This window comes from Manis pentadactyla, chromosome 3 (assembly GCF_030020395.1).
Source record: "Manis pentadactyla isolate mManPen7 chromosome 3, mManPen7.hap1, whole genome shotgun sequence".
NCBI classification, from domain to species: domain Eukaryota; kingdom Metazoa; phylum Chordata; class Mammalia; order Pholidota; family Manidae; genus Manis; species Manis pentadactyla.
The window spans coordinates 105,028,941-105,046,944 of record NC_080021.1 but is presented as its reverse complement, the minus strand read 5'-3'; the positions used below and the strand labels follow the sequence as shown (position 1 = coordinate 105,046,944).

The 18,004-nt window shown below is 39.1% G+C and overlaps 1 protein-coding gene and 1 long non-coding RNA gene across 12 annotated transcripts in view; one reads left to right on the top strand and one right to left on the bottom strand.

Moving 5' to 3' along the window:
* The window catches only part of LOC130682918 (uncharacterized), a 50,283-nt gene that overhangs the window by 2,754 nt on the left and 29,525 nt on the right, over positions 1 to 18,004 (bottom strand). Inside the window, exons 2-3 of the long non-coding RNA XR_008996373.1 lie at positions 2,089 to 2,220; positions 49 to 263 (exon numbers count right to left, since the gene is read on the bottom strand). This is a non-coding gene — a long non-coding RNA (uncharacterized LOC130682918). The remainder of the gene's footprint in view (positions 1 to 48; positions 264 to 2,088; positions 2,221 to 18,004) is intronic.
* CACNB2 (calcium voltage-gated channel auxiliary subunit beta 2) overlaps positions 1 to 18,004 on the top strand; it is a 419,726-nt gene that overhangs the window by 375,100 nt on the left and 26,622 nt on the right. For 6 of the 11 annotated variants that reach the window (XM_036881148.2, XM_036881149.2, XM_036881154.2 and 3 more), the window contains 6 exons: positions 2,113 to 2,235; positions 3,935 to 4,071; positions 6,246 to 6,322; positions 11,080 to 11,213; positions 14,851 to 14,931; positions 15,422 to 15,480. In XM_036881148.2, the coding sequence (XP_036737043.2) occupies positions 2,113 to 2,235; positions 3,935 to 4,071; positions 6,246 to 6,322; positions 11,080 to 11,213; positions 14,851 to 14,931; positions 15,422 to 15,480 (611 nt within the window). Of the gene's footprint in view, positions 1 to 2,112; positions 2,236 to 3,934; positions 4,072 to 6,245; positions 6,323 to 11,079; positions 11,214 to 11,358; positions 11,379 to 11,837; positions 11,900 to 14,850; positions 14,932 to 15,421; positions 15,481 to 18,004 lie in introns of all 11 variants that reach the window. The other 5 variants (XM_036881150.2, XM_036881155.2, XM_057498249.1 and 2 more) reach the window with 2 other exon arrangements.

The following is an 18,004-nucleotide window of genomic DNA, read 5'->3' as shown; positions in this document are numbered from 1 at the left end:
TTAGTGTCCTGCAGTCTTTCAAGCTGATCAGTGCCAGCTGGGCTTTACCTTTTCTTCCGTCCCTGCTTTCACTGTTCTCCATTCGGATGTTAGGGGTGCAGTTCCTGAAGTTAAGGTATTGAGGGTGGGGCTCTGATGTTCTCTTTCCTCCGTGTGTGTGATAGAAAGCAGATTCCCGGGTGAAGCTCCAGATCTGCTGGCAGCACAACTGATGACAGGAAGTGAGCCAAGGAAGGAGGCACATTCTGGAATGATGTCTTAATCTAAGAACATAAAATTATTATCTGTGGCCCATGCTATTATATGCTAAACTTCAACATCTCTTGAATTTACTTTTATTTTTCTCAGTGTTTCCTCTTCCTTTACTCCATGGTTTGAAAAGTTGATCATTGTGTAAAAGATGTTAGATTTTCCATGGGATCCTCTATAGAGTTGAACATTTAAGATTTAGGTCTTCTGGTGATGAAAAAAATACATGCCTCCAAGAAATAAAAGACCCTGAGAAAAATGAAAGATCATGTTTTTTTAATCTTGATTTTTAGGTTTTTTTGTGATCAAAACTCTACTAAATAATGGATGGATCTACTCAAGAAAATCCTATTTCTAGTGGCAAAACTGAGTCTAATACTTCATCTTATTGAAAAAGGTAACATCATATTCTGCTGGTTGCAGTGTAAAATGGTGCAGCCCATTTGGCCAGTAGTTTGGAAAAGAGTTTTAAAAGGTCTTGATAACATATGGTTCACTCATGCTACCTCTGGAAATCTATCCCAAGGAAAGAATTCTAAATAGAAAGAGGCTTTTCATACAACGATTTTTTTCAAAGTAGAATATTTATTGCAGTGGAAACAAAAATTGTAAGCCTATCAAAAAAGGGTGACTACTTGAGGTAAGTTTTTAAATAGTAGATTAAAAAAGTATATCAAATGAAAAATACTACGTTATTTTTAAAACTGGATTAAAATTAAATATATTATGATTGTAGCTATAGGAATAAAATCTATATAGTAGGTTTTTTAAATTTCAAGAAAAAACGGAAATGCCGTCACATTCTCAAGGATTGTGTTTGAGTGGCAGCATTATGGGCAACCTGAATTCCTTAAGTCCATATTTCCGTGTGAGGAGCAGCACCTCTTATATCATGAAAATCATAATGGAGACCAAGATTTGGATTTCAAATATTTAAATACTGTGCCCATATCCAGAACTTGGTTCCCCTTTCCCAGTCTGCATATTGAGGACAGATGTGAGAAACTTCATGATCTTAGCTCGGTCCTCAACCCAGACAACAGTCGGGGTGAAGGGATTAACTGTGGACATTTTGGAAATGAAAATGTGCTCCCTATTCCCTATTCCTGAGTCCCTTGTCCTCCCTGACAAGTCCAGGTAAAGAGTTCTGTGAGTAAGAGAAACTGCTCAGAAGAAATCTATTTGCCCCACAGTGTCAATTAAACAGTCTCTTCATTTTTCTACTTACTTGTTTTTTCACCTTGTAGGTAAATAGGTATTGTGTAGATAATACTTACCTAAATTTGCAAAACATCAAGTGATGAAGGATAGCTTAATTAACGTTACCATTTTTAGTGGGTGAACTCAAGGAAGAAAAATAAAAATAAAAGATCATCGATTTCATAATTCCGTGTAGCCATGAATAAGATACATTTTGTTTTTTTTTTTTCATCCAAACCATTGGATTTCCTAGCATTATGTCATCAATTATTAACTAAAGATGTTTGGGGTGCAAGTGGCAGTTACTGAGTCTTTTTCACTGACACCAAACAGCTAGGCATTCTGTGCCTGTGTGGGCTTCCTGATTTCCAGCTGCTACAGCTGTGATGTTATAAACACATACTCAGTAGCTCATCTTCACCTTCATTACTTGTAGTGTTCTCAAAGAGAAAATGAACGGGCTTGCTTTAGTTCAGAATGGGTATGTCGTTGAGCGCTCGAAGATTTCATGTGTTGTGTGAGTACTAATAAGCTGTTTTGTGATGAAGGACTGAGCTGGAAAAAACCGTTGTAACAGTTACTCAGCATACATTTGGATTTGGGAGCTGGTGGAGAGGAGAGGGAGCGCTGTTTTCTTACTTGTCTCACCCTTTCCCCTCTCAGACAAAGCCCGTTGCATTTGCGGTACGGACAAATGTCAGCTACAGTGCAGCCCATGAAGATGATGTTCCAGTGCCGGGCATGGCCATCTCATTCGAGGCAAAAGATTTCCTGCATGTTAAGGAAGTAAGGAAAATAATTTGAATTTCTATCTGTGCAGTTTTTCGCCTTGAAACATCATTTCTTATTTCTTATTACTGTGAAATAGCATTGTGTATAGCTGCAGTTGTATGATATATGCACGACATCACTGCCTCTCAATCTTTTCTAACATAAATACAACCTTTTTAAAGAAGAAAGAAGTCACAGAACTCTTGCAGTAACTTCAAGACTCCCATGGGCTCTGTGACCCAGAAATTGGGAACTACTGGAATAGATTATCTTTTTTTATGCTTCACCTGCACCTTTTCTTTTAATTTTTAACCTTGACTTGGTGTCATTTTCCCCTCATTGTCTCTAGTTTAACCATCTGGGGAGGGTTTAATAATAATATCTAGAATTCATGATCTCTCTGCTGACAGTGTCTAAACTTGGATGGCTGTCCCCTTTATCCTCCTTTGGTGATAAGTTTCTGTGGTGAAAGGGAGAATGGTAAGAATTGGATCCAGTGAGACAAGGAACAGATAGAAGGAAAATCCTTTTTCCTCTATGCTAAAGCCTCTACCTCTCAGTGAACAATGACTCAGATCTGTAAATTGGATAAATTGACCCTTAATTAAGGTTTATTTTGAGTCAACATTTATCAGATGCCTGCTGTGCAGAACACTCTATTAAATGACCAGAAATCCCCTTACGTGACGTTCTCAGTGTGGGAGCATGAGGCTTCCTTGGACCCACAGAACTTACATCGGGAGCACGTCCATCTTGGGGATGATAGGCCATGGGGACCATGGTACATTTTTTTTTAATTTTTTATTAAGGTATTATAGCATGTGTAAATTTAACTGCTCACCGCGCTGACGGCCAATGAAAAGAGCCTAGAGAATTTAGAGCCTATGATTTCATTAACTTTCAGAAAGACATGCAAAACATTAGCTGGGAAGGAAAGATAGGGAAAGTTTTCAGAAGTGCTGGCATGCCTCGAATCTGACTGTACAGCAGGAAGTCAGATTAACCCCAGTTCTCCTCCTGTGGTCTGATGCTTAGAGAGAGACAGCTATCTCTTTCCCCATGAAAGGAAAAGAAAAACTGAATGTTCTTTTTTGAAATGTTCACAAACAGATTTGAAAAATACTAATCAGTTGAGGCAAGTCAAACCAAATTATAAAGATTTAGGACAAACAGTCCATCTGTAAGAGAAAAATGGTCACATAAACATGAGTGAAGAAATAATCTGTGAACATCATACCATGGTGACTACGAACCTGTTGGCACAAAGGTAGATTTTGCTCTGACAACCCAATAGTTCAGGGAGATTTCAACATTTCTCACTCTTACTACTTCTAATTCACTTGATTATATAAGAGGAAGCTGTCTGATGCTCCCTAGTTCCTAATAGTCCTTTGTAGGAAGGGCTGTTAATCTCTGCATAAGCGGGGTTTATCCTACTCAGTGACAGCAGCTGCGATGGAAACTGGGGCTAGTCTCAGGGCAGTACCAGGAAAGAGGAGGAAGAGGAAGGCTGCCAGGGATTGCTGAGCATGCTGAAAATACTTCTCTTAGGTGCTCAGCCTGTGACCTAAGGGTTTCTTGAATTGTGATATTTGAGGCATAGTTTATTGTAACCACCATGTATTTCTATTGAAAACCATTAAAGTGAAAGAGAGATCATTTGAAGATTTGAACTTTCATGCATTGATCCTAACAACTTTGATTTTGGGTTTAGAAATTTAACAACGACTGGTGGATAGGGCGATTGGTTAAAGAAGGCTGTGAAATCGGATTCATTCCAAGCCCAGTCAAACTAGAAAATATGAGGCTACAGCATGAACAGAGAGCCAAGCAAGGGAAATTCTACTCCAGGTATGAGAGAAACATAAGTGTTTGTGTAAAAGTTCAGATTCTAACATTGCTCACTGTGCTGTTTGCTATTATTCCACAGTCTTCTTTAGGAAAGGAGAAATTTTTGCCAAAATTGTTAAGGAAGCATGTGGTTTCCTCTGCCTTCTGAGGGGGCATCCCTTGTCTGGTGTTTGTCGTCAGCTGAGCTTTGTAAGAACCTATAGGAATGGTAGGTACTAGAGCCTCCACTTCACAGATGAGGAAAAAGGCTAAGAGAAGTTAGGGAATTTGACCAAGTTCACACAACTAGTATATGGTAGAACTGGGATGAAAACCCAGTCAGTCTGAGTGTAGCCTGAGCTGGGACAGAGTACCATGCTACACTGGGAATCATGTAGCCAGAGCCTGGCAGAGGAAGCACCTGGCAATCAAATCACTATTATTATTGCCATCTGTTATCACTTACTACATTAGATATTAGTTTTTGCTAACTGCATTTTTCCCTTAAAGGACTGTAAATTATCTGTGTTTGGGGAGTGTAACATCTCATAATTTGTTCTAGAAAACTGAGTTACCTTTCCTATACCTGTATATATTTTCCTTTTATTTTCTTGATTTTCTTTTGTCCTCTTTACCTAAGCTTTTGCCTAAATACATGAAAATATTTTGACTTGCTTTCAGAGGTGTTTACATTTGTCTCCTACCATTGTAAATACAGTTCTGCTTTGAGAACACAACCAGAATTCAGCAGTATTTAAGAACTCTGATGTACATAAATTATAAAAATGGAAATCAAAGGCAGTAGAATTGAGGCATCCTCAAGAATGTGGAGTTTTTACAGAATTAGAAGTTAAGGGCAATTTTGCATTCTGAACATTTTGACTCTTTGCAGTGTTTGTACAGAACTCAATAATACTTCTATTTTTATTAAAATCCAAAGAGATTGTATAACAAACCCATACTTGAATTGAAATTAGACTTACTACTTCAGAAAAAGAAAATGTTTTGGTCCTGGCAATGGATTCTTGTAAAACTGCCAAACATCTTTTCTATAAATACTTTTTATTGATGTTATATGTTATGTATCCTTGTTAAATGCCCTGGAGCATCTCTCAAGAACCTGAGAAAGATGTTGAGGCCTTTTGCTAGTTGCTCAAAGTTACTGACGGTTTGTCTGTTTGATGCATGTGAGTGCCAACACAGTAGCAATAAAATCCAGCCCATTACTGGTATTTTAGTGGAACTTATTATTTTTCTATTAATATTTATGTAGTTAAATACTGCCTTTTGATGCATAGACACTAGCATATTCTTTCAACTAGACCTTGGCTTGGCCTTGATGATAAACATTAGGCAGTAAGATTGTCTTGCTGAAATTTCACATCACTCTTTTAAGATATTCTGTTCCATGTTCATCTCTGAAGTAATGTTCTTTATTTAGTAGTATGTTATTTAGCATACACGTGTAAAAACAAAAATGCTCTTATTCTAATGTTAACTCCAAACTTTCAAAGACCCTGAAGCACGTCTTGTATCAAACTTTAGAATTTGGTAGTTCTGAAGCACACGGTCTTCAAATAATTTCTCATATAATCAAGTTGAATCCCACACATTAGGCGTGCTTAAGAAATATTCCAGATACTCTTGGAGGGTTAAATCATATGATGCTGACAGTGTTCCTTCATGTCTTTTAAAGGGTAGCAAGTTTTGGTATTGCTGTGTTTTTCTTCTATAGGTTGCTCATAAAGCTTGAGTACTTTCAGTCTTATCACAGTAAAAATAACCAAGCTGAGACAGGAGCAGGAACCAAACAGAAAGGAAATAACAAGTTTTGGTGTTAGCCTTAGGGTTCCATGCATCGGAGAGTCTCCAAAATATATGAAGCAAGGGAAATCTCTGCTGTTATCCATCTGTGATCCTGGCAGAGAATTTGAAGGCTGCAGAAATATCCTAGTTTGCTTTCATTTTTTCAGGACCTTTTCAAATTAAGCCTGAGTTTGAAACAGACACTATTCCATGGCTGTCTCAAACAGCCCAAGAATCTCCACTGGGAAATTACCATTTGTCTCCTTGTAGGAAAGACAGCTTTAAAGTTCAGTAAAAACACAATGAGTAATCATGTTTTTTGAGCAATGTAAATGTTTTAATATCTGAAATAAGTGTCAGATGTAATAAAACTTTCTGCTTTACTCCAGTAAATCGGGAGGAAATTCATCATCCAGTTTGGGTGACATAGTACCTAGTTCCAGAAAATCCACCCCACCATCCTCTGGTAAGTAAGTGATTCACGCTGAGCAGTGCCTACTGCTTTTCTGGCTTTCTGCAGTCTTCCCTGGTGGTGTGAACGTACAGACGCTGGCTCAGTGTGTGAGCCCTCAGACGTGGGGGGATTCTCTAGGGAGTTAAGAACAATGTGGGAGATTCTCCTCTGGCTTTGAAAAAAAGGAAGGATATCAGTGTGTTCACTGTGAGTTGCTTAGATCGAAGTGATGAACATTTTTAACCTTTTATCCATGCCTGCCACCATGGTGCCCAGCACACTATTGTGTGCAGTAAGTGAGTGAATGCTCACCATCAACCACGGTGCCACGTGAGGTGTGGCCACAGTGTTAAATAAAACCAGGACAGCACCTTCAGAAAGGCATGGAAAGGGGAATAAAGCAGTGATGCAGTGACTGGCCTGATGTGCGCTATCCCTGAAGGCTCAGAGAAGATGCGTAGAAGTATTAAAAAGGTAGAAACTGGAGAAGTAGTAACTACTGTTTTCTTTCCAAAGCGGTGGAGAAGGGCACCAAGTTAAATCTGAATTTTGGAGAAACACTGATTATTATTTGGTATAAGAAAATATTGTATAAGACATACTGATACTAAAAAATTATTCATTGCTTCTCTGAAATTCAAATCTGAATTATTATCCAGTCTGACAACTCCACCATGCTGTGTAGAACTGGGAGTTCTATAGAAAAGGGAGACTGACTGGCTGAATGGCATGAGAGCCTATGAGGAAAGTCTTAGTTTTGATAAGAGATGCATTTGGGAGTCAGAGTAAGATTGTAATGAACTCCCGTGTGTGCTTTCTAGGAAGCTGGAAGTGGGAAGAGGTCAAAGATGGTGAACTGCGCATCTGTGGAGAAGTTAAGGAACTAAGTTCTCTGTAATCAGTGTGTCTTTAGAACAGGCTCCCCGGTTAGTAACGATCAGCCCTTGTTCCCGGATGTTGGTGCTTTCAAGGACCAATCAAGGGCTTCTCAGTGAAAACTGCAGGGCTCATCCAGTGAGTCCCATCTGGGCACAGTAAGAAATAAATCTTGTTAGGGTGCATACTGATTTTTAAAAACGTGTACTTACAAAGTGTAGTGCTTCTGAGTTGCCCAGAATTAAGGAAAATGGTATGTTTGAGATGAAGATGGAAGCCCTTTCGGGGATTACATAAGGCTCATGTCTTTCTTGATTAGCAGGGAGTAGATATTTCCTGAAGGCACAAGGGAAGGGAGGCTTATCTATGCTCCTTCTCAAATGTGTGGAGTTGCAAGGATTATGGTATAAACCTTGTAATCTTCCTGTATATGTTAAAGGTTCCCTCAGAGACTCAGAGGCCTGTCACTGGGCTCCTGAAATGGGAAAGCGCTATATCACATTGTGACGCAGCAGCAGCCTTGCCCACCGATGCCTCACTCCTGTGACCAGAATAATTCTTCCAGGGTGTCTAACTATACTGTTACTTTTTCATCATTTCGACAATATACGGACAGCAGACCACATGCATTTTGAAGAATCAGTTAGTGTATTTGTAAAATGTCATTTCAGTTTTGTGGACAGATGTTTGTCATCACTAGATCTTCACCCAAGTTTTATACAGTTACAGGACTTTGGAATAACTTTTCTGAATACCAGTAGTAGAAAACACCTGTGATTGAATGGAGTGGAGAAATCTTTTGAGGAACCTCAGATTCCTGCTGTGATTTTCCTATCAATAGCACAAGCCACCTAAAGGCAACATCAGAAAATTCTACAGAGAGGTTCCCCCACCCCACTGCCAAGGAAAACTGTCCAACTTATCAAATGTGGATTGGCCTGCAGTTGTTTTCATCATTATTTCCCAGAGGCCCCCACCCATTGCCAGACCAAAGAATATAAGTATCTGCCTGAAGAAAATATACTTGGAGGTTCTCAGGGATTTGGAAAAAGACAAATTCCCACTTCACATCTGGGTAAGAGGGTAGTGGCCGTTACACAAAGCATACCTGACACTTACAGATGTATGTTTGCACATGTCACCCCAGCATGCCACTCATCTTGACATTAGTGTCTAAGATTAAATTAACATTTAGATTTCAAAAATGTTTCCAAGGCTCTCTTCCCGTTCCCCACCACAAAAAACAAAACAAAACAAATATTCTAGGGGGGATAAATAAAAGAAAGTACTTTCAAATTTACAGAATCAGTTTTTCCTAAGTAAATACTACTGTTTGTCAAAATATGCCAGTACAAGTATGAAATTTAAAAGGGGTGATATCTCTAGGTAAAAGGAGAACCATCTGAGTCTGATAAAGTCTGTAGAACTACGACAGGAGGTAAAACACACTTCTTAAATGTCTTAGTGAATTTCTTTAGTGTGTTTTGAAAGTGGCCAAATGTTCTAGAATTCTGTGTTTTAGAATGAACCCAGATGCTTTCATATTTAAGTTCACCAACAGTCAGACTAGTAAATTGGAAAGTTCTCTGTTTAGTATTTTGAGCCCTTGTGTCCAAGTAGAAATAAATTTCAAACCTGACTCAGTACTGGATAGCCATACATCTGGGCAGTGTCTCAGCTGAACTTAGGCATTTCCACTCTTTCTACATAAAACTAAAAAACTCATCTAATGATTGTACCAGACCAGAATCAATGAACAAATTTTGATTTGTCCAATTCATGAACTTTGCCATTTGCATGGTCCTGCCTACTCTGAAATGCAAGTAGGTATCCTCAGTTTCAGAAAGACTTTCAGGGGGTACTGTCCCTTGAATGTGGCCTTTATAAGCCCAATAAAAGGCAAGAAAGGTGAAAATATATGGGAATTTACTACAGAAGGGAAACTTGTTTGATGCTAATTCATACAATAGGAATAGTGAAAAACTGACCAGATCCTCTCTGTCACATCCAGGAAGACACTAGTAACATGTTTCATAATAGGGATTCAACAAAAAGCATTATAGGGCCATGTAAAAGTCACCATCAATTCATTTTACAATGTTTCCTACCCTTTTAGTGCATCATTATACATAGAAAGGGCAAAGGAAAAGGCACATTTACTCAGTCTATCTAAATCCCTGGAATTAACTCAATATGCTATTACTCTCACTGGAGAGAGAGTCCTGCCTCATCCTGGTGCTGGGAAGAGCTGATAATTGCAACACTGTGCAAACAATGCCAGGTATTCACTCCAAAACAGGTTTTCAACCTTATCAAATGAAAAGGAACAATTAAACCAGACAGCCTAGTTTTCAGATGGGCTCAGTCATCTAATACCCATAACAACTTCAAAATTGCAAAGTAACACGATACCTGTTGGATGATCTCCCGTCCTTTGAAAGGTATGAGCGGCTGCCGCGACCACCAGTTCAGCTGGTGTATCACAGGCAGTGGTAGCTGCTTGGCAACACCGAGCTATCTGTTATTTCAAAGAGGAAGTTTGTCCCTTCGGTCTGAACATCCTGTGGTTTTTGTTAGATAGCTTGCAAGTGTGATATTGTTTTTTTAGGATGAGTAGATATTCTTTTACCTGACTTCATCTCAACGACAGAATAACTTTTTTATGAGCTCAACTCTGTGATGCCTTCCTGAATGCATCCTCCCTGAGGACACATCCCCGCTTGGAAAGCAAAGGGGGCCTGAAGAGTGCCACTGGAATGAGAAGGGACCTTATGTGGAGAGGCAGCTTAGTGTGAGTGCAGGTGAGGACTCACAGAGGCAGGAGAACTAGGTTCTGAGTCCTGGCTCTGCCACGTTTTTGCCAAGAAAAGTCTCCTCAACTCTTTATGAGTTTATTCCTTAAATCTTAGAAGCAGGAGGGTTAAAGTTGAGCTTTGAAATACTTTCCAGCTCTGATTCTACAGTTGCTAAAATTTCATGGTAATTACATGTGAAAGTATTTTATAGACTTCAGCATGAGATTATGGATCTTTCTTCATTTGACACTTAATCTTTAAGTGTCTTTTATTTTTCAGGGTGAAAGATTTTGAAACTGAAAGTGTGTTGAACCACAAACCTAAACCTCTCATTCTCCAGATAAGGCAGCCAGTGGCATATTGTCTTGGGTCTTTGTGCCCCTACTATCTCTCATGTTAGATCCAGTGGCTTTATATGAATTATCTGATCTCCATATGTCACTGCATTAGCCTCATTTGATCTGGAGATCATCAGATCCAGTATTTTCCAATGAGGAGTCTCCAGTCATACCTGTCTAAGCATGTACATGCCATCTTGAAATCACTTTAACCCTACCCACCCCAGAACCCTCCCTCAATCATATATTTGCCTTGTGTGTGATTCCTTTGCATTGCCTGAAATTAGGATTTTCTATTCTCTCTTTCCCTGTTGCAATTTTAGTGAACCTTTTCACATTGTCCTTATTTTTTCATACAAAATGAAGCAATGTAAGAAATCTGAGGGTTGTTGTGATAAAGGTTTCAGTGTAGTTGCTCATTGAAGATGTTGCAGGAAGTGAAGCCAGATGTTCTGTACCATATTTTTATACTTGAAACTACATATTAAAAATGTTTCTCCAAAAATATTACTTGAGAGATCTAGCAGTAAACTGATGTGTTCTAGCAGATATTATGAGGGGTTCTTTTTGCTAGATTTGATTCCATTGCATTTTTTATGTGTTTTTTAGCTTTAAATTTTACTCTGTTTACTATGCTGAGCACTCATGATAGACCTTTTACTGTGGTTAGTTTTATTTGCTTTCATTTTATTTTTTTCTTATAACCTGTTTTTCCTCTCCTGTCTACCTGATGATTTTTGAATTGTTTGTCTGTATATAGCTATAGACATAGATGCTACTGGCTTAGAGGCAGAAGAAAATGATATTCCAGCAAACCACCGCTCCCCTAAACCCAGTGCAAACAGTGTAACGTCACCCCACTCCAAAGAGAAAAGAATGCCCTTCTTTAAGAAGGTAACATTAACTTCCAAGCTCCCATCTGTCCACCAGCTCAACTGCACTGCGTCACATTCCTAGTCCTGTTGACTGTCTGTGTCCTTTGATAAGCCAATAACATGCATGCTCTGTTATTCTTTGTCTCTTTTCCATGCTGCTGTAGCTAAGCAGAAGCAGAAATCGGTAAGTTTACATTGACATAAGCTGTGTTTATCCTGCCACTGGCATCATTAGCATTAAATCCCAGTTTTATTCAGTACAATCATTTCTGTCCTAAGAAAAGAACCTATCAAACAGCTAATTGAGTCCAAACCATGCATTTCAAACCAAAAATTCAGTGAGTGACCTGTTAAAGCACCATTACAGTACTTATCCTTTTTGATGGAATAATACCTACCACCAAGGCAATTTGCTTAAACACTCTAGGATGTCAAACACTGACAACTCCATATAATGCACCTCTATTGTGCATGCTTATTCTGTCTGTCTTTGTCTCTTTCTTTTTTCCGGAAATTTAACTTATAATCAAGTATATTAGAACCATTATTAGATTCTGATTTATGATATCCAGATACATAGCTTGTGCTAAAAAAAAAAATTCGATTTTTAATTTAGTCAGTATTTAAACTTCTAATCCACTAGGTGCAAAGTCTGCAGATGAACAAGACCAGTGGAAAACTGCAGGCTTGTTTTGGCGGTTTACTGTGAGTTTTTCCTCTTGTCATATGTAAATACTCTCCCAATGTCCTTGCCTCCTCCATTGGTCAGACTGCACATCTCACCTGTCGGACAATGAGTCAGTGGCTGTGCGTAGAGCCTTTGCCACTGGCCACCCGAGATGCTACATTGTGATGCGCCTACTCCCCTGGCTGGAAACTAGGGTATTCCTTACTCCTGACAAAGTGTTTCCTTCCAGCACATTCTGTGGCTTCAAAGCATTATTTTTTAGGGATACCCACCCTTCACCCCTTACACACATAATTTCCATTCCTTCCCTTCATTTTACACACCGCTTTCCACAGCGGGCTATGCTGTCTTTCAGCGTCATACTTCTAATGTCACGAAGTCTGGCATAACCACAGGCTTATCATGACACAAGGGTGTGGTGTAAAGGCCTGCTCTGCCCCAAACTCTCCGTGTCCTAAATGACACAAGCATTTCACTCTGAAGAATTCTAGAGTCCTCAGTGAGGTGTTAGATAATGAACTGTGAAGTTTGTTGTGTTTTTTTTCAATAAATTATGGTTAATTTAGTAATGGAAGACCTCATCATTCCAGGCAAAAATTTAAAAACCTGGATTTTTGTGTTAACATAGGAAGTCCCTGCTTGATGTACATCCACAACAGTGGGCCCATCTCTGGCCCTATCTTCTCATCACAGCTAAAACAGCCAAGCAGCTAGCTTTCATAGTACAGAAGCCTCGAAAATCACATCATTAAGCTGCACTTAATTTTACAGAGTAGTAACATGAATTAAAACCATGTTTGTCAAGACAGGGTTTTTTTTGGAGGGTTGCTTACTCTTCAATTCCAAAACTTAAAAAATGTTCATCACAATTTTTCCACTAAATGATTGTTAACAAAATAAGGTTAGCAGGAAAGGGTAGATAAAAATGATGGTGTCATTATCAATAGGGCACAAAGTACTAATATTCCATCAAATAAGGTAATTTCTGTAGTTACCCTATTGATTAAGAAGCTGATTGATTACCAGCATGGGTAACCCTTTGCTAGTTGGCAGTCACAGATCAAAGGAACCAAAGACCTTATCAAATACTGGGCCACTTAATACTTACAGACTTGAGGTAAAATTTCTTGGTAGCTATTACTAAAATGCATGCAATTTATGTTCCTAATTCCAGTGGTGGAAAAGATATTCTCATACTGAATAGTTATAAGGGCTTGGCTTCGAAACATTTTCAATATGATTCTAGGTGGTATAAATGTAATAATAAACATGCTTATGATGCCTTGGGCACTGGTATTCATTCTTCTTATGTTACTGAGTAAATGGTCTTCATTGTAGAGTTCAAAAATGAAACAAAAGCAAAAACAACCTGAGATGCAATGATAAGACTGTTTTCCGTGTGTTAGGTTGCTTCTAGAGTGGTGCTTGTGTGGCATTTGTGCTCTCACTGTATTGTTCGTCTTGTTTTGTTTTTATTTTCTGTTTAAAAATGTATTCTACCCTTCTTGTTTCTATTAATATTAATTTTGAGCAATAGGTAAAATTTTAAGGTGTAATATCTGACAGCACTGTCGCAGTAATATTTTCTCCCCTTTGATTATATTTGTCTCTGATGATTGGCGGAATTTCAGATGGAAGCTTTTGATTTTGAAATACTTTTAACTCCCCCCTTAAGCAAGTTTAATACAACTGAAGTTGGAAAGTTCGTTATGGGCAATTTCAAGCAACAATGAAATGTTTTCAAGTAACAGGCTGATGCAGAAATTACATTCACGTTTGCACCTCAGTTTATCAAATTCTTAAAATAGTTTAAAGAGTATTTTTCATCAGTGTGACCCTTAAAATATATTTTTTAAACACTCCTTAATGCAAAAAGATTCATAGAACACAGATTTGTTTATCCCAGTGTCTAAGGCCATATCTCTTCTGCATTAAAAAAAAGTCATATACAAGTCAATTTAACAGTTTCTGCTATTGGAATATAAATTTTATATTTATAAATTTTAACATATATTAACTGTTACCTGTTTGGAAATTTTTTATTTTAATCATTTTATTTGAAGCAGTTAAGCTGAAAAATTTTGGAAGTTTTAGAAATTGCTACAAAATTTAGTTCCTTTCCCTGCTCTTCCAAAAAGAAATAAATTACTGTGGAAAGGCATGAATTAGTTATGTAACAGGAACCCTTCTTAAACCACTCTTGAGAAGCATATTAGATAAACAAGTTGGTAATGAACCTTGGAGGCCACTGAAGCATGCTTGAATCGATTATCACACATTTACCACCTTCTAAGACACAAAAATTGTTAAAGTTTTTAAGTTCCAAGGTATAGAAACCAAAAATCCAAAACATGTTAATCACTGAACTGTGAATAGTGATCCTGATGACTGTTTACTGGAATGAGCATGCCTGCTAATGTTAAACTCTAGCAGTAAAATAGGAATTTCCAGGAATTTGGTACAGTTACAACGTTTTAAAATTAGGTTTTATCCAGGTAAGGCAAACATCTAAGATGAAAAGGTAATAGGATCGTTCTTTTCTCGGTAAGTCTCTGTAATTAACCATGTTAGGCCTGATCATTCAACTCTTCAGGAAACTCAAAGCATCTGAAAAACAGTATTAACTTCCAGTCAAGCCTAACACACCTATTTTGCATGAGGCATGTTTCTGTCTATTCTACCAACTAGTTTTTGTTCAAAAGCAGCACCTCCTGCTTTAGGAATTAATACATCAGTAGCATTTCTTGAAAGCAAGAAAACTATACACAGTTCAGTAACTTGAAAACTTTGGGAATATTAAACCCACCAGTCTTTGATGGGGTTTATTTAGAAAAGAGGCAAGTAAAAACATTTGAAATGTCTGGGAAGCCAGTGCCTCATATTAGAGTTCAGAAAGAGCAGTTTATGCATAAAAGACTTCAGCTCCCGCTGCCTGTTAACTGTCTGAAGCCCTCTCCTCTCTCTGCAGACAGAGCACACTCCTCCTTATGATGTGGTACCTTCCATGCGACCGGTGGTCTTGGTGGGCCCTTCTCTGAAAGGGTATGAGGTGAGTAGCTGCCCTCCGAAACACACATGATCTTTGCCTACTAAACTGCTTTGTGACACCACTTCCCTCGCTTGACTCTTGAATTTAGAATTTAAGAGAGCTCATAGCAGCAAAGCATACTGTTTTTCAAGCTATGGTGTACACTGCTTCCTGTTTTGGTCTGTGTTGTTTCTTCGGCTGTAGCTTGGAGAGAGATTCCTGCTAGTTGCAGTTTACTCAGCCCCAGAAAATCGTATCAAATGGAGAAAGACTGAAACCACTTGCAATGTAATGTACTGTCACTTGAACATCAGGATAAGTTCAGGGAACTTTGTCTTTTTAATTGTTACTGTATTGGAGTCAGTGATAGAAAACTGTTTGGTGGCAGTGACACATGATAGTTTTTCCAAATGTGAATGCCAGACTTCCAAATGATCTTTAAGAGGAGTAAAATGTCTTGTAATTCGTAATATTTTTATCCTGTCTAAATTTATTGTTTGCTCAATTGCAGGTCACAGATATGATGCAAAAAGCATTGTTTGATTTTTTAAAACACAGATTTGAAGGACGGTGAGTATCTCGAAATACTGAGTTTTGTGCATTTTGTCTTGAAGATTATAAAAGCTGGGTGGAACAGGCACGTAACCCCAAGAGTCTGTGAAGTCTATATGGTGTCAGGAAATCAGGTTTCATTCAGTTCAGTGTAATGCAGTAAATATTTGCCATATTTGCCCAGCACATCCTCAACTGTGGATAATCCAGCTCTCTGGTCCTATACCTGCATCTATATACTGAACTTGGCCACATCCCGGCAGACTAGTGTCCTAAAATCACGATCAACTTCCTGTCAGTGCTGCCCAGAAACTACTCAATATCCTTCTTCCATTTACTTACCTACTTTTTCAGACTTTCTACCACCTTTTCTTTCACCAAACTTCTAACACCTGCTTCTCATCTCGTTCATCCTGATGAACTTGCTGCTTATGTCTGAGGAAACAGATAATAGAAGGGACCTTCCAGGAATTCCCACCACCACACCTGCCCCCCACTTCCACTGTCGGCCTGAGTGCTCTGTTTTGTGTCCTCTTACTGTGTCCTGGCAATGGCCAGCCCACCCACCTGGGTGCTAGATCCCATTCCCCATCCCCACCCCAGCACAGCTATGACAATCCTTTTCTCTCCCCTCATCAGTATTTCTCATTCTCATGGAAACTCTACCAGCATATAAAAATGTCATTATTTCCCCCTTTGATAAAAAATTTGACCTCATATTCTCTTCTAGCTATCCCATTTTTCTCCTTTTCTTTAAGTGATACATGCTGGCTCCAATCTCGTACTCTTGAGCCTGCCTGATGGAGTCACACGGCCATCATTCACACAGAACTAGTCATACCAGATATCAGTGGCTTTGACATTGCTAAATCCAGGGGTGAATACTGAGTCCTCTTACTTGACATGGTAGACTACATACTCTGAAATACTTTGGTGTCTGCAACTGTATTTCCTGGCTTGCTTTCTATCTCACTTTGCCTCCTTTTTCTCCTTTGCTGATTCTTTCTCATCAGCTAAACATGTCAGAGAGCCCGGGGCTGAGTCCTGTGGTCTGCTCCCTTTGTCTACACTCACCTTGGGTGATTTCCTTTGACATCAAGCTTTTAAATAGCATTCCTTTGCTGGTCTTTCCTGACTTCCAGATCCCATCTATCTAACGGCCTTCAGTATAACCTCTGAGATGTCTGATGGACTTCTCAAATGCAACCTCCAAACCTCCCCTCAACACCTGCTCCTCTCATAGTCTTCCATACCTCAACTGATAGCTTCTTCATTTATTAGTCCTAAGACCCTTCCACCCAAGAGGTCACTGAATTCTGTTCTTTTTCTCCTATGTTCCATATCCAAGTGCTGTTGTGTGTATGTTCGAAATATGACAAGCATCTAACCACTTCTCATATCCTTTGCTATCCTTTATGTCTGAGACACCATCCTCTCTTCCCTGGATTATTATAATCAATACCCTCCTAATCTGTATCCTTGCTTCTGTCTTAGACTATTCTCAGTTCAGAAACCTGAACAACCTGTTAAACCATGAGATAGATCCCATCACTCCTTTGTTCCTATCCACCCAATGAGTTGTTTTATTCAGAGTGAAAACTAATCTTTACAGTGGCCTATGAAAGACCCTCTATGGCCTGACCATCCACACTTCCACCCCCCAACCCCTACCTTTGACTATAATTCTTGCCACTCTCCCCTTTGCTCATTCTGCTCCTGCCACATTGCCTTATGTTTTTCCATGAGTGCTCCAGCCAGCCAGGTATGTGCCCACCTCAAGGCCTTCACACTTGCAGTCTCTGTGCTAGGAACACTTTTTCCTCTGTCCCTATGCACATGCACAGGCACGTGCATGCATGTACACACACAACACACACACATTCTTCCTTCCTTTTTCCAAATGACTCTTTTATTAATTTTATTTGTGTCATTCTCCCACACTTAGTATGAACTCCATGAGGGCAGGGATTTATTTCATCTGCTTTGTGAACTTTTGTGTTCCCAGTGCCTGGAACTGTGCTGAGTGAACAATGAGTGGGTGAGTGTTGAATGAATGTTTCCTGTATACTCCCTGCTGAAGAAATGCAGAGGTGTTAAGGCTGTTGTCTTTGTCTATGAGCTCAAGTATAAACCTAAATTGAAACCCTGAGCAGTAAAAATATAAAGTGTAAATGAAAGGGCAGCTTAGCACATGTGTCCAAGGTGCAGGTAGCATAAAGGGAGGGAGTAACTGAGGGATGTCATCGCCCAGGAAGGGTTTTCCAATGGTCCCTAAGACTTCAAGTAAATTAGGAGAAGGGTGTGTCCAGCAGAGGCTTTAAAGTGTGGATGCATCACGGTGTAAGGCAGGTGTCCCAGAGGTCTTCAAACCAGGTGTCTAGGCCAGGAGTGACCGGTAATGTCAGGGCCATATCCAGTAGACTGTTAATAAGTGTGGACTTAACCCTTTGTCTCCATCTCCCAGTCTCCCCCTTTAAATTGCTGCAGCATATATTAATTGAGCTTTTACTCTGTGCTAGGCATGGTGAGGAGCAAAATCAGA